This window comes from Panulirus ornatus, chromosome 56, assembly GCF_036320965.1.
Source record: "Panulirus ornatus isolate Po-2019 chromosome 56, ASM3632096v1, whole genome shotgun sequence".
Lineage (NCBI taxonomy): Eukaryota > Metazoa > Arthropoda > Malacostraca > Decapoda > Palinuridae > Panulirus > Panulirus ornatus.
In genome coordinates, this window is record NC_092279.1 from 4,231,703 (window position 1) to 4,247,895 (window position 16,193).

The 16,193-nt window shown below is 38.8% G+C and overlaps 1 protein-coding gene across 2 annotated transcripts in view; it reads right to left on the bottom strand.

The window, feature by feature from the left end:
* htt (huntingtin) overlaps positions 1–16,193 on the bottom strand; it is a 133,184-nt gene that overhangs the window by 51,280 nt on the left and 65,711 nt on the right. For both annotated transcript variants that reach the window (XM_071693678.1, XM_071693679.1), the window contains exons 26-32: positions 13,526–13,686; positions 12,507–12,655; positions 10,588–10,724; positions 8,391–8,525; positions 4,940–5,044; positions 2,121–2,398; positions 1,253–1,422 (exon numbers count right to left, since the gene is read on the bottom strand). In XM_071693678.1, coding sequence (XP_071549779.1) covers positions 1,253–1,422; positions 2,121–2,398; positions 4,940–5,044; positions 8,391–8,525; positions 10,588–10,724; positions 12,507–12,655; positions 13,526–13,686 — 1,135 coding nt within the window. The remainder of the gene's footprint in view (positions 1–1,252; positions 1,423–2,120; positions 2,399–4,939; positions 5,045–8,390; positions 8,526–10,587; positions 10,725–12,506; positions 12,656–13,525; positions 13,687–16,193) is intronic.

Here is a 16,193-nt window from a genome sequence, read left to right on the forward strand (position 1 = left end):
TAATCATGATTAAATGAGTAAATCTGTCCTTTCTGTCTTTAATACTTGCTTTTCGGGTGTCGTGCCAGTGAGGTTATGCCAGGAACAGATGAAGGAAAGACATCATTCACATCCATTCGCTAGCTGTCATGTGTAATGCATCAAAATCACATCCCCTGTCCACAAGCAGCTGCTTCATATGCTCTGGTTTAGTCCACTGACAGCGCATTCATCCCTGTATACCAAATCAATCCCATCCACTTTATCCATGCATGCATTCCACCCTCCTATAAGTTCAGGCCCAGAGCATTAAAAATCTTTATCACTCCATCCTTCCACCTTCAATTTGGTCTCCCCCTTCTCCTTGTCCCCTCCAATTCTGTCAAAATATTTCCTCTTTGTTAAATTCTCCTCATTAATTCTCTCAGTAAGTCCAAACCCTTTTAGCACACCCACTTCATTCTTGGCACTACCCTGCTGATACGGAAAACAACAAACAAATATGAAAGGAAAGGAAGATTTATTCATCTATCTATTTGCAATTACCTCTACACCATTTTCAATGAAAGAGTCCTCATTCACTAACATCCACTTTCCAGCTTTCATGCACAATGCATCGAAACCAGAGCCCTTTATCCACAACTAGGCCCCACCACCCTTCATGTTGTCTCCCATGTCGGTGGGGCCTAGTTGAGGATACGGACTGTGGCTTCCATGCATTACACATAACAGTTAGAGAAAGAAGAGATGTGAGTGAATAAAGCCTTTCCTTCTTCTGTTCGTGGCACCACTTTGATAACGCAGAAAATAGTAAACATATGAAAAACCCAAATAAATTGATTCACTACTATAGCACTGTACAAGCAGAAGCCTGTGGGTATCATCTTCAAGAAAAACAAGAATGCGATCCTTTCTTAAGTGAGGTTACGCAATCTCTAAAGATGCATTTTATGCTGAAACATTTACTATGGTGGGGTAATGAAATGCCTGCAGCTCCCCTCAACTTACCTCTGTCTTCTGTGCCTCCAATCTCCAATGTCCCACAATATGTACTTTTCTCATACACAGTTAAATAACAAATTACTTTGACTTTATATATAACCCACTGTTTGGCTGAACATGCTTAGACATTTACAAAGTATTTTAGATATTCACAGAAAACAAAATTACTACTATGAATGCTCTCTTCAATCTAAACACCTACTATGAGAGCAACAGCACAACACAGAAAAATCATAAATATATGCTATGAAAAACTGATTCATAATCATACCTGAGATTGTAAGATGCAAAAGGGTTAGCAACAAGTGGTGAGACAGATGAACTAGCATGTCTGGGGAATGCTGGCCATTTCCATTTTCTGATGACAATCCACTATTCAGCAGTGTCAGCCGAACACTCCTGATCTCACTCACACTAACACGGACAACTTCCAGCAAAAACCTGCAAAAAAATAATTATTCTACTGCTAGTTAAAAAAAGTAAAACATAATCAGGAAGGTTGGAATTAGTTATGTAGAGAATCAACTGACCATGGCTGCCTATGGAAACACTAACATAATGTGCAGTATATGAACATGGGTTTAAACACACTGTATATGTTTATTACATGAGAGAACAAATCATTTGAGGTGGCATACTGTTGGTATAAAAAGTTGAAATGAAATCTGATCATGTGACTGCATCCATTTGTCAAAATATCTTACATTAAATGACCTAACATAGAAGGAATCTTGCACTCATTGTTATCAGAGGTGTGACACCTTATATATGGCTACAGTGTTTTCGGCCCACAGGCAATGACACGCACCTTTTTGTTTACCATACTGCCCATAATATAAAGTCTAAACTCTTCACATATCTGTTAAAGTTTCTGAAGTACTTGCAATGTTTAATCAGAGAACAGTTGTAATGCACACATATATTACTCAAAAGGGTGAAATTTTGTTTTAAGTGATTCAAAAAGTATAGCTGGTTTCAAGGGTCACCACACCCATAGCCCGGGCTGGGCCCAGGCTTTTGGATTCAATCACTGGTCAACCAAACTGCTGGATGCCACAGACCTCAGGCTCAATGAGTAAGAGCCTGGATAAAGTTAAATAAAATCTTCCTAATATTTCCTTATAAAAACTGATAATCACCTGGCCATTGCAATCTGAGGAAGAGTTTCTGGCTGGGTAACATTGAGAGGATCTCGGAAACTAGTTGCTGAGTCTGCAACTTTACATGGTGAGGCATCTTGTCCAATGGACTTCTCAGTGGGAACAACATCTGTTGGTAAATCATTATGTACATAGTCCATACTCAGACCTAGTTCTTCTAGTCGCGCCAAGACCAGCTCCAGGGTAGAATGGGTTATGAGGGTACGAAGAAGCAACAAAACACTGCCTACCCATCTTTCAACACCTACTGTAGTCTCCTGTGGAAGAGGACAAACATTAGAGAAAAACTACTCTCTCAACTTGTCTCTGTATGATGTCTGCTACTTCCTGCACTCAAACAAGGACAATACATGCAAAATCATAAAATATTGTTTTAGTGATTGATCATGACAATTCTAAATTAAAGATATAAAAAGCTTAAACATCAAAAAATCTTTACTTTTGGTTTGCCTTTCATAAATGTGATACAAATTTATGTGAAGGGATATTACAGGAATGTCCAACATTTCATAATAAACTAACAATCTTTAGAGAAATAAGAGCAGCAAATAAAGCAATAAGATTTATGGGAATTAACCACAGCATTTGCATTAAGTTACAAAATAGGTTTTCATATAAACTTTGAAGAGTAAAAAACAGTATCTCTCCAAAGCAATGCCCTACAAGCCTTGAAAGAACCTCTATGATCACCAGGGTTTAGAAACCTATAACTCCATGCTTCTGATGAGGAAAATGCCTCTTAACCCTTGCAAACCTCTCATTCAGTCTGCGTCCACCCACCTACCAATTAGAAATCTCCACTTGCTACTGATAGTATTGCTCCACTGGCACCAACCTGAGTCATAATTTTTGAAATGGTCACCATAACTTAAGAGAAAGATCTTTTAAATAAGAAAAGAAATGACAACCCAGACACTGTCCCAAAGAGAATCAGTTTTTCATTCTTCAAAACTTACATTTGTTTCCAGGGTTAGATTGTACTGTGATCCTTGAAAAAATCAACAATTAAGAGGAAAGAGGACTGCTGGAGAAAATCTCTCATCTCTTTCGATCCTAAGCTTAGTCTATACTAGAATCCTTTTCAGCTTCAGGTTTGCTCTGAGAGAGAGAGAGAGAGAGAGAGAGAGAGAGAGAGAGGGAGAGGGAGAGGGAGAGAGAGAGAGAGAGAGAGAGAGAGGGAAACTCTATGATGAGTACCTACGTCAAAATTTAACTAAAAAAGCACAGTAAGCGCAAAGAGGGAGAGAGAGAGAGAGGGAGAGAGAGAAGGAGAGAGAGGGAGAGAGAGAGAGGGGGAGAGGGAGAGAGGGAAGGAGGGAGAGAGGGAGACTCTATGATGAGTACCTACGACGAAATTTAACTAAAAAAGCAGGGCAAGTGCAAAGCACTTATGGTACAATTTGCTTGATTTGTAAGACTATTCTTCTAAACTGCCACCAACATTACAAAATAATTCATTCTAGGCCTGATTTCAATTATATGGCATGTTCTTTAAAATTTTTGTAATTGCTTCATGCATGCTTCTTATTTCTCCTGGCAGCATGGGTTGTCATATATTTTTTTCTGGTTTATTTTTGGTAAGTTTCATGGTATTCTTGAAAACTTAACTTTTACGTTCCCTACTGAGAGGGTTTCAGGTTTAACACGTTTTCTTTTATACTTTTAATTTGTTACCATGTATAGATTATCATATATCCTTCTTTCTAGGCTATATGGGTGGTTCTTTAGATTATCATTTATCCTTCTTTTGTGGCAGTCATTATGTTCCATCCCTCGATTTTGTTAGTGAAATGCCTCTTAATTCTCTCTAATAAGTTCAATTCTAACCATTTCATAGGTGACCATGCAACACAATTATCACTATAATATTAATGGTTTAAACTGAAGGTAACCGTAGTGTTCTGGTACTATGTAAGACTTCTATCTCTCTCAACTATTTTCACATACATCTTAATGAATATGCATTGTAATTATTAATTCATGCAATAGGTAAAGACCTACTGAAGAGAATTGTGGAAAAGAATATAAGTAAAACACACTTTACCATATGATACACCAGTCATAAGCTAAATGCTTTGAACTTGAGATCATAAGCATTCCTTTGAGAGATGGCTATTCCAATTCTACCATCCATTTTTTTCCATTATTTTCTGAACACATAAATATATTGTCTATAAAGACAGACAGTAAACAATTAAATCTTCCCTGACTGTAGGTCATGTATGTTTAAAATTTCTCAGTGATTTTCTACCTGGTTAAGGAAAGTTTAAAGGGAATATTTAGTGTGTTACATAAGCCTCTGATACCTAACTCTGCATTTACAATGAAAATCACTGAAATGAAACTTGCAGACTATGAATTACATGATTTTTCAAACCCTATTAAGTGAATCTGGGGGACATCTGTCAACATCTCACTAGGGAATGAGGTTAAGCAGTGCTTAAATACCCACAGAACAAAAGATTTCTCATATGATCTTAAAGCTCCACTAACAGCACAGAAGTATGTTTGGGAAATGGTTTCTCTCTGCCCACTTATACTTAAAACCATTAATGTAAATACGAATCAAGCACTTGCAAAAAAAAAAAGTTGTTATATAAATTCTATGATATCTATAATACCTAAATCAACAATGCCTCTAAAAGCCTTATTTTTTTGCTTGACACAATTAAAGATCATGGGGTATGAGAAAAATTAGGTAAATAACCCCATAAATTTTCGCTGTTGTTGAAGAAAAAATCAAATTTACATACTATTTACATATCAATACATGCACATGTTATCACTATATCACCTACTAGTTCACAAGGAGAAGTGAAGAGAGCTTTGAGCACACAGTCTACAGGACGGTATACACTGGCACAAACTCCATTCATCACCTCCTCTACTGCTGCAAGGGATTCCTGCCAAGACATAAGAAAGAACGTATAAAATCGATTGTCGTAATAGTCAAAGTCATTGAACTCAAAATGAAAAAAGTACTTGATTATTTATTCTTAATCTATTTACAATTTACAAAAATTTCCATACATTTATAAGGAGTACATGAAGACTTCCAGAACAAAATCTCAGAAATCAATCTCTAGCTTGTCTTTTCCATGGAATTAGTTGATTAGTTCCTGTCAGATGCTTAGTCTACTATAGCTCAAATATTAAAGATGTCAAATACGATAAAACTGAACGGAACTGAAAGACTGATATACAGAGCAAATGATGCAAGATAATTTCTAATGAAGAAAATAACCATTCAAATTTAGAAGAATGAAAACTGTTTTTCTATTGTAGGTTAAGCCCTAAGAGCACTTCAGAGAGCATTTGTTTAATGTATCTATCTATCTCATACATACATTAAATAACCTTACCAACCAGTCAACAATACAGTCACCCCCTTTTTTAATAAATTCCACTGCAATACCATCCAAACCTGCTGCCTTGCCGGCTTTCATCTTCCGCAAAGCTTTTACTACCTCTTCTCGGTTTACCAAATCATTTTCCCTAACCCTCTCACTTTGCACACCACCTCGACCAAAACACCCTATATCTGCCACTCTGTCATCAGACACATTCAACAAACCTTCAAAATACTCATTCCATCTCCTTCTCACATCACCACTACTTGTTATCACCTCCCCATTTACGCCCTTCACTGAAGTTCCCATTTGCTCCCTTGTCTTACGCACCCTATTTACCTCTTTCCAGAACATCTTTTTATTCTCCCTAAAATTTACTGATAGTCTCTCACCCCAACTCTCATTTGCCCTTTTTTCACCTCTTGCACCTTTCTCTTGACCTCCTGTCTCTTTCTTTTATACTTCTCCCACTCATGGTGAGGTGCCTGAGGATTGGCGGAATGCGTGCATAGTGCCATTGTACAGAGGCAAAGGGGATAAGAGTGAGTGCTCAAATTACAGAGGTATAAGTTTGTTGAGTATTCCTGGTAAATTATATGGGAGGGTATTGATTGAGAGGGTGAAGGCATGTACAGAGCATCAGATTGGGGAAGAGCAGTGCGGTTTCAGAAGTGGTAGAGGATGTGTGGATCAGGTGTTTGCTTTGAAGAATGTATGTGAGAAATACTTAGAAAAGCAAATGGATTTGTATGTAGCATTTATGGATCTGGAGAAGGCATATGATAGAGTTGATAGAGATGCTCTGTGGAAGGTATTAAGAATATATGGTGTGGGAGGCAAGTTGTTAGAAGCAGTGAAAAGTTTTTATCGAGGATGTAAGGCATGTGTACGTGTAGGAAGAGAGGAAAGTGATTGGTTCTCAGTGAATGTAGGTTTGCGGCAGGGGTGTGTGATGTCTCCATGGTTGTTTAATTTGTTTATGGATGGGGTTGTTAGGGAGGTAAATGCAAGAGTTTTGGAAAGAGGGGCAAGTATGAAGTCTGTTGGGGATGAGAGAGCTTGGGAAGTGAGTCAGTTGTTGTTCGCTGATGATACAGCGCTGGTGGCTGATTCATGTGAGAAACTGCAGAAGCTGGTGACTGAGTTTGGTAAAGTGTGTGGAAGAAGAAAGTTAAGAGTAAATGTGAATAAGAGCAAGGTTATTAGGTACAGTAGGGTTGAGGGTCAAGTCAATTGGGAGGTGAGTTTGAATGGAGAAAAACTGGAGGAAGTGAAGTGTTTTAGATATCTGGGAGTGGATCTGTCAGCGGATGGAACCATGGAAGCGGAAGTGGATCATAGGGTGGGGGAGGGGGCGAAAATTTTGGGAGCCTTGAAAAATGTGTGGAAGTCGAGAACATTATCTCGGAAAGCAAAAATGGGTATGTTTGAAGGAATAGTGGTTCCAACAATGTTGTATGGTTGCGAGGCGTGGGCTATGGATAGAGTTGTGCGCAGGAGGATGGATGTGCTGGAAATGAGATGTTTGAGGACAATGTGTGGTGTGAGGTGGTTTGATCGAGTAAGTAACGTAAGGGTAAGAGAGATGTGTGGAAATAAAAAGAGCGTGGTTGAGAGAGCAGAAGAGGGTGTTTTGAAATGGTTTGGGCACATGGAGAGAATGAGTGAGGAAAGATTGACCAAGAGGATATATGTGTCGGAGGTGGAGGGAACGAGGAGAAGAGGGAGACCAAATTGGAGGTGGAAAGATGGAGTGAAAAAGATTTTGTGTGATCGGGGCCTGAACATGCAGGAGGGTGAAAGGAGGGCAAGGAATAGAGTGAACTGGAGCGATGTGGTATACAGGGTTTGACGTGCTGTCAGTGGATTGAATCAAGGCATGTGAAGCGTCTGGGGTAAACCATGGAAAGCTGTGTAGGTATGTATATTTGCGTGTGTGGACGTGTGTATGTACATGTGTATGGGGGGGGGGGGTTGGGCCATTTCTTTCGTCTGTTTCCTTGCGCTACCTCGCAAACGCGGGAGACAGCGACAAAGTATAAAAAAAAAAAAAAAAAAAAAAAAAAAAAAAAAAAAAAAAAAAAAAAAATCTATCTATCTATACGTCTGATACCCTTTCCCTTCAGAAACTCCCTCAGGGGGTGGCCAGAGCAAAAGTGTCTCCATAACCAGTAAACTCCAGTGTTGCTCCTTAGCCTTTACTGCCTCACCCTAACAGGCCACAGGCAGAGAGCAACTCTCTCTAGCACAGTGTTTTCAGAGGCTCCCACCTAATGTTCCTAACGACTACCTCTAACTAATGTTCCTCCTTAATTTTGCAACCTACTTCTTCCACCTAATGTTCCTACCTACTACATTTACCTAATGTTTCTACCTAATGCTCCTGTCTAATATTCCTACCTCCTATCTATTGCTCCAACCACTTAGCTAAAAGGCAGGGCTAGTACCAATTCTCACTACATGAAAATCTAGAGTTACGAACAATGAGTTGTTTGAGTTAAGTGTTGTCAAGTGTTACGTGTGACAAGGAGAGACTGTATGTTTGAGGACAAAATGCCAGCAGTCCATGTGTGGGTGAGACAGAAAGAAAAGAGAGCTACCTGGATCAAAAGATTGCAACTTGACAACCACCAAAGCACTGGCTTACTCCGCAGCCATCATTAACTCTCACAATACTTATGAGGGTAGTACCAGTAATGTATGTACATCCCTGTTCAGTGGGGGTAATACAGTGTAACCATAAGTATTCACCATCTTTGCTGCCAAGGTACCCAACAGGCTAGCAGAAACTAATTCATGGAGCCCCTGCAATTATAAGGTAACCCACCCAAGACAATTATTTCATGGTGTGATGATGATGTGGTTAGTAACTGCTGACCAGATCACCAGATTAAATTACCTCAGAATCAAGGTTAACTTGGAGCTTGGACAAGAGAGGAAGCAATGTGTCAATCACTTGCCGTGACAGCTTTCTCCAGCGCTCTCGGTTAGTCTCCATTGTGGCACCAAGCACTAAAGATATTAGGCGAAGTACCTGAAAAGGCAAAGAAGTAAAAAGAACACTCGTAATTACCATTTACAAAGTTTATCTTTGAGGTGTGAAATGCAGATCAGGGTGGCCCACTATTGGCAGGATGATGACATATTCATCATTATGCACTTGCATGTGAATCTACATAATCATTTATCACACAGTGGCTGAGAATAAACTCAGATGCAAAACTTAACTAAGGTGTGGACAAACTTGCAAATATGGACATAGATGCTAAGCTAGAAGAATGGTTTTTATCCTACTTCAAAGACAGAATTGGATGAAACCTATTATTGTTTCTCTATTCACAGGAAAAGATGACATGGATGTATGTAGCAATAATAAGGGAATAAGTATGTTAAGAATACCAAGAAAAGTGTTTGCAAGAGTGTTCGTTGACAGTGATGTGAATGAATGCAGAATAAATAAAGAGCAAGGTTTTTTTGGAAGGTAGGGTAGGTGTACATCAGAATTTTGCAGTGAGAATGACTTTGGAAAAGTATCCAGCAAAAAGTAAAAAGCTGTATGCAGCTTTTATGGATACAGAGAAAATGTATGACAAGGTCGAATGGAATGCTTTATGTGTTTGGAATATAAGGGATAGGGGAACAAATGCTGGATGGTGTGAAAGCTTTCTACAGAGGAGCAAATGCATGTGTACGAGTGGATGGAGAGTTGAGCAAAACTTTAAGTATACATGTGGGTATGAAGAAAGGCTGCGTGAATTGTGAAGTGTAAGAGTGAATGGAACCTAATAGTTTGAGATGGTTTGGGCATGTGGAAAGAATGATTAAAGGGGTTGGTGTTAAAGAAAGACTACCTGTGACATGGGGAAATAGAGTGGAAGAGTACTGGAACTAGAGAAATGGTGGAAGAAGGCACGGAATGGTGTATGCGACAGAAGCATGTAAATACAGGGATAAGTGGAGAATCTTTTGCCGTGGCCACCCACTTGATGGGAGGTCCTGGAGGGGATGGGTGTTGGAGAAATAGATACATAGATATAATAATAATAATAATAATGATAATAATAATAATAATAATAATAATGATAATAATAATAATAATAATGATAATCATAATAATAATAATAATAATAATTTAAGGGAGTGGGAGGCTGAAAATCCTCCCCTCTCGTTTTTTTTTTTTCTTAATTTTCCAAAAGAGGGAACAGAGAAGGGGGCCAGGTGAGGATATTCCCTCAAAGGCCCAGTCCTCTGTTCTTAACGCTACCTCGCTATCGCGGGAAATGGCGAATAGTATGAAAGGAAAGAAAGAAAAGAAAATAATTATAATAATAATAAGAGATGGTACCATAAGTAAGAGAGCTGAGTTACAGGTAAAGAATAGAAGCCTTACAATTGCTTTGACTGATCAAACTTGAATTCTCAAACCAGATTGATGACAGGACAGGTTCTTCAAATGTGGCAAAAAACTTTAAAAAACAATGTATAGAAATACTTTTATAGCATAGGAGTGGTGGATGAATGGAACAAAATGACTGAAGAGATGGGGCTGGAAACTCTCTTGTATTTTCAATTTTCTAAAAGTTGTATGGATGCAAGGAACCAAGCTAGAAGTGCTCATTTTCTTTTAAAAATCTGGCTGGGGTGCCTCATTGTGTTTAAATGTAACCAAGCTGGGAAGAAGAGAGAGAAGTAATATGACTGAGGAAAGGAAACTGTATACTCTACCTCTGGATGAAACAAAGCCCAAGTGTAAAATGGAAGAATGGTTGGGGACTGTCTTAAGAGGTAAACTCATGGGGTTGGTGTAAGGGTGAGGGCAAGGTTTAGCGAAGGGTTAGTACTTCTGTTGAAGCAGGAGTTGTGGGAATGTGTAAAAGAGCATAAGGAGGTGAGCTGTATATTTCAATTTCATCTTCAAGTCAATTTAGCTTAAAGATAATCCACACAGTGTTAAAGAAAAGTAAAACTTGTGGTCAGAGATGAAAAGAAATTAAGTTCAAAAACAAAACACATTTAAAAACACAAATGGACATATTGATAAAATGACCATATTTTGAGAAACAGGAGACAAAAGCATCATAACAACCAAAATATACCTGATGATAGTGAGCAAGTCTTAGAAGCATAGAGCAGAGGACTTCTCGCTGGGTATCAAGCTCACGCTGGTCTGCCATGCTTGTTGTACTTCTCACAAGGAACAAATCCTCCACTAATGGTTGCAGTGCCAATATACCTGTTAAAAAAATCATGTTAAAGCTGACTATCTATCTATATCTCTGAAACATGTTCTCTTCAGGAAATCCCTCAAGGGGGTGGCCACCACAAAAATAGTCTCCATAACTGGTGAACTCCAGGGCCTTTAGTGCCTCGCCCTTAACAGGCCACTAGCAGAGGGCAATTGTAGCACGGGGTTTTCAGAGGCTCCTATCTTTCCTACCGACTACTACTACCTAATGTTCCAACCTACTACTACTACCAAAAGTTCCTACTACTTTTACCTAATACCCCTGTCTAATGTTCCTACTCACTACTTCTATCTACTGCTCTTACCATTTTGCCAAAAGGCACAGCTAGCACACAGCACTCACTGCAGGAAAATCTAAGGTTATGAATAATGAGTTGTGTGAGTTAAGTGTTACCAAGCATTATGTGTAACAGGGAGAGATTGTATATTTGTGGACAGAATATCAGCTGTCCACATAAGGGTAAGGTAGAAAAAGAGACAGCTACATGGGTCAAAGGAGTGCAACTTAGCAACCACTGATGTGCTGGATCACAACGGAGCCATCACTAACCCTTCCAATCCCTAGGCAGGTGGTACTGGTAATATACATCCTTGGTTGTTGGCTGCCTACCAACTACTATCTACTAGTTAACTTACTATTTAAAGCTGGCTAATTCATTAAGGAAATGACAAATATCCAAATTTGAAGTGAAGAACGAAAGTTGGGCAACTGATATGAATATCTACCTACCTACCAGTACCTACAATGAAATTTTGCTGGGGAGTCATGGATACCTTATGGCACTCACCACATGTCTTGCTTATCAAATAAAGCTGTTTCAGCTGCAGTGTTATGTTCATCCATCTCAGGTTAATATGACCTCAGCCTTAAATCTAATTTCTTAAATATTTCTGTAGTTACTCCATGTATGTTTCCAATTTCTCCTAGAATTGCACTAACAGTCTTTCAAGTTTCTTTGCTGGACATTCATTTACTTTCATCTGATATCATGTGAGTAAATCCTAAGGAATAAATCCTGATCAGACAGGAGCACTAGGTAGGAGTAGTATTGGGTAAGTAAGAACATCAGGAAATAGTAATAGGTTGGAAAATTAGGGAAACACATTAGGTGGAAGTAGTCAGCTGGAATATTAAATAGGAGCCTCTGAAAATACTATACTAAAGTTGCCTTCTGCCAGTGGTCTGTTAAAGGTGAGGCACTAAAGGCTGAAAAGCAGCATTGGAATTAACCAGTTATGGAGACATTTTTGCAGTGGACACCCCCAAGGGGGGCGTCCACTGCATGATCAACATACAGCAAGTATGTTGATCATATGAAGAAACACTCCTTTATCAAAAGAACATGTGGTAACCTTCTTCTTCTTTCAGTTTCTCACCTTCCTGGTCTCTTGCATGGCATCACAAACATGTTCTGTCTATCTAAGTTTCCAACATTTTTCCATAATGAAAATATCTACAGCTCCCTTCCTGACAAAATCTTTTTTCTCCATTTTTGCCCAATTCATCTATGGATGATTCAAGCATTTGCTCATCCTAAGCCCCTTCCTGTAATAATTCATTACACATTTTTTTTTTTTTTAAAAAACTCTCTACTCTGTAAATTATTCAACTGATTTGGTTTTAACTTGAGCATAATATTACCTAAACAATGTATGCTGCCATAAGATTCTACATAGGGAACTTCTATATGAACATAAGATATGGAATACTTGAATATGTAAGAAAGAAATTAACATAACAATACAGTCCCACTTTACAATCAAACTTACAGTGAGATAAAGGAGGCTGGCCACTAGCCATTAAACCATCACACAGCTGAATGATCTTGGGAACACCTATAATACTCTTGCTGTGGTGTCGCTCATATGACAACAACACAAGGAACCGGAACATGGAAGGAATCAATTCCTCTGCCTGCCTGAAAGAGAAGCACAGGATTCTTCAAAAACTTTTTATCTTTTAAAGTTGAGATGGTAGTTGCCCTAATGAAGGAAGGGGGTAGCAATGCCTTCTCATCCCTCACAGAGTGAATATTTGCACCTTTCTCTAAGACTCTTGCATTTACCTGCTTCATCACCCCATCTTTAAACAAATTAAACAACCATGGTGACATTACACACCCCTATCACAGATCAACCTTCACTTGGAGCCATTTAATCTCCTCTCTTCCTACTTGTACACATGCCTACACTCTTGAAGAAAACTTCCCACAGCTTTAGCAGCTTTTCTCCCACACCGTATATTCTTGAGAGCTTCCACAAGGCATCTGTATCAACCCTTCAACTGCTTTCTCCAGATCCTTAAATGCCACATACCAATGCACTTGTTTCTCTAAGTAATTCTTACACACATTCTTTAAAGCAAACATCTGGTCCACTTCTGACAACAACATGAAGTCATAATATGAAGGTAAGCAAGAAGCTTGTTTGAAATTATGTGAAAAAGTACATTCCTACTACCAAGGTGGCAGATGAAACTAAATGATGTTACTGTAATTGCCAGCAATATACAAAAGCTTGAAAAATCATTTGATGGTGAAAATCATTACATGGGGTCATATGAGTGTGATATACCTATTCAATCTGTAAAAAGTATTTAATTACAAAAAGAGAATTCCATGAGATAGTAGATCACAGAAATTCAAAATTTTCAGTCCTAAAGCAAAGACCGAGTGGAAATTGACACTGCTGAAGGCTTGCAAAGCAAAATGTCTGATGAATTACAGATTGGTTAACTGAGAGCAAAAATTGAATGGAAACATTATCTCAATTTCAGCTGAAGCACTTACTTTATCTGTCCCTCTTCAATGTATTCAAACTGTTTGATGACATAACCAATGAAAATCTGGTCTGAATCCAAGAGGCAGTAGTTGACACGAATCTGTACTAGGTGGATCAGTAGCTGTAGGACAGACCTCTGCATAACAACATCACTAGACACTGTATACAACTGGGGGCGAAAAAAATCAATATAAATGTGGGTTTCAGAAAAAGTCCATTTGGAGTCTCAGCACAAAAAATCATTTTTGAAGACAATGATGCATCATTATAATACTGATACACAACCCATAATCCAGTGAGACAAAATCAGAATGCTCTGAAAACTGCCTACTCGAATGTTAAGCCTAGAGGAAAAAAAAAATCGAAAATGCTTAATAATTGTGTTGAAGTGTAAGAAAGGTTCTGTTCAATCCAAGCAGGTAAAAAATGTTAAATCGTATAGGGCATGCAAGATGATTCAATACTGGCTATACAATGTTTTGTCTATGACAGTGTTAAAAAACACCTCTGTTCAGTAAAATGTTAATATGACACTGTACATCCAACTTTGATGTAATGCTGCATCGATCTTGTTCAATAAAGTACATCAATGAAGTGTTAATGCCAAATCAATGTTATTTACCAATTTCTTTAAACAGTTTCTTAATTCAATATATATATATATATTATACATGATGGTTAAAGTTACGATTTAACTGAAGCCCTTGTATTATAAGCAGATACAACTGTAATAATTTGATGAGTAATTAAGTACATATCTACACCCCTGGGAATTGGGGAGAAAGATTACTACTCATGTATTCCCTGCATGTTGTAGAAAACGACTAAAAGGGGTGGGAGCAGGGGGCTAGAAATCAACCCCTCCTGTTTTAATTTTCCAAAAGAAGGAACATAGAAGGGGCCAAGTAATGATTTTTCCCTCTAAGGCTCAGTCATCTGTTCTTGACACTGCCTTGCTAACACAGAAAATGGCAAATATTTATGAAAAAAGTACATATCTAACACTTTATACATAATTTCTATAAATATTAAGTGACTGGAAATGGAAATGGAAATGGTGAAGAGCTTGTAGATTTATGTGCTGAAAAAGGACTGATGATTGGGAATACCTGGTTTAAAAAGCGAGATATACATAAGTATACTTATGTAAGTAGGAGAGATGGCCAGAGAGCGTTATTGGATTACGTGTTAATTGACAGGCGTGCGAAAGAGAGACTTTTGGATGTTAATTTGCTGAGAGGTGCAACTGGAGGGATGTCTGATCATTATCTTGTGGAGGCTAAGGTGAAGATTAGTATGGGTTTTCAGAAAAGAGGAGTGAATGTTGGGGTGAAGAAGGTGGTGAGAGTAAGTGAGCTTGGGAAGGAGACCTGTGTGGGGAAGTACCAGGAGAGACTGTGTACAGAATGGAAAAAGGTGAGAACAATGGAAGTAAGGGGAGTGGGGGAGGAATGGGATGTATTTAGGGAATCAGTGATGGATTGCGCAAAAGATGCTTGTGGCATGAGAAGAGTGGGAGGTGGGCTGTTTAGAAAGGGTAGTGAGTGGTGGGATGAAGAAGTAAGAGTATTAGTGAAAGAGAAGAGAGAGGCATTTGGACGATTTTTGCAGGGAAAAAATGCAATTGAGTGGGAGAAGTATAAAAGAAAGAGACAGGAGGTCAAGAGAAAGGTGCAAGAGGTGAAAAAAAGGGCAAATGAGAGTTGGGGTGAGAGAGTATCAGTAAATTTTAGGGAGAATAAAAAGATGTTCTGGAAGGAGGTAAATAGGGTGCGTAAGACAAGGGAGCAAATGGGAACTTCAGTGAAGGGCGTAAATGGGGAGGTGATAACAAGTAGTGGTGATGTGAGAAGGAGATGGAATGAGTATTTTGAAGGTTTGTTGAATGTGTCTGATGACAGAGTGGCAGATATAGGGTGTTTTGGTCGAGGTGGTGTGCAAAGTGAGAGGGTTAGGGAAAATGATTTGGTAAACAGAGAAGAGGTAGTAAAAGCTTTGCGGAAGATTAAAGCCGGCAAGGCAGCAGGTTTGGATGGTATTGCAGTGGAATTTATTAAAAAAGGGGGTGACTGTATTGTTGACTGGTTGGTAAGGTTATTTAATGTATGTATGACTCATGGTGAGGTGCCTGAGGATTGGCGGAATGCGTGCATAGTGCCATTGTACAAAGGCAAAGGGGATAAGAGTGAGTGCTCAAATTACAGAGGTATAAGTTTGTTGAGTATTCCTGGTAAATTATATGGGAGGGTATTGATTGAGAGGGTGAAGGCATGTACAGAGCATCAGATTGGGGAAGAGCAGTGCGGTTTCAGAAGTGGTAGAGGATGTGTGGATCAGGTGTTTGCTTTGAAGAATGTATGTGAGAAATACTTAGAAAAGCAAATGGATTTGTATGTAGCATTTATGGATCTGGAGAAGGCATATGATAGAGTTGATAGAGATGCTCTGTGGAAGGTATTAAGAATATATGGTGTGGGAGGCAAGTTGTTAGAAGCAGTGAAAAGTTTTTATCGAGGATGTAAGGCATGTGTACGTGTAGGAAGAGAGGAAAGTGATTGGTTCTCAGTGAATGTAGGTTTGCAGCAGGGGTGTGTGATGTCTCCATGGTTGTTTAATTTGTTTATGGATGGGGTTGTTAGGGAGGTAAATGCAAGAGTCCTGGAAAGAGTGGCAAGT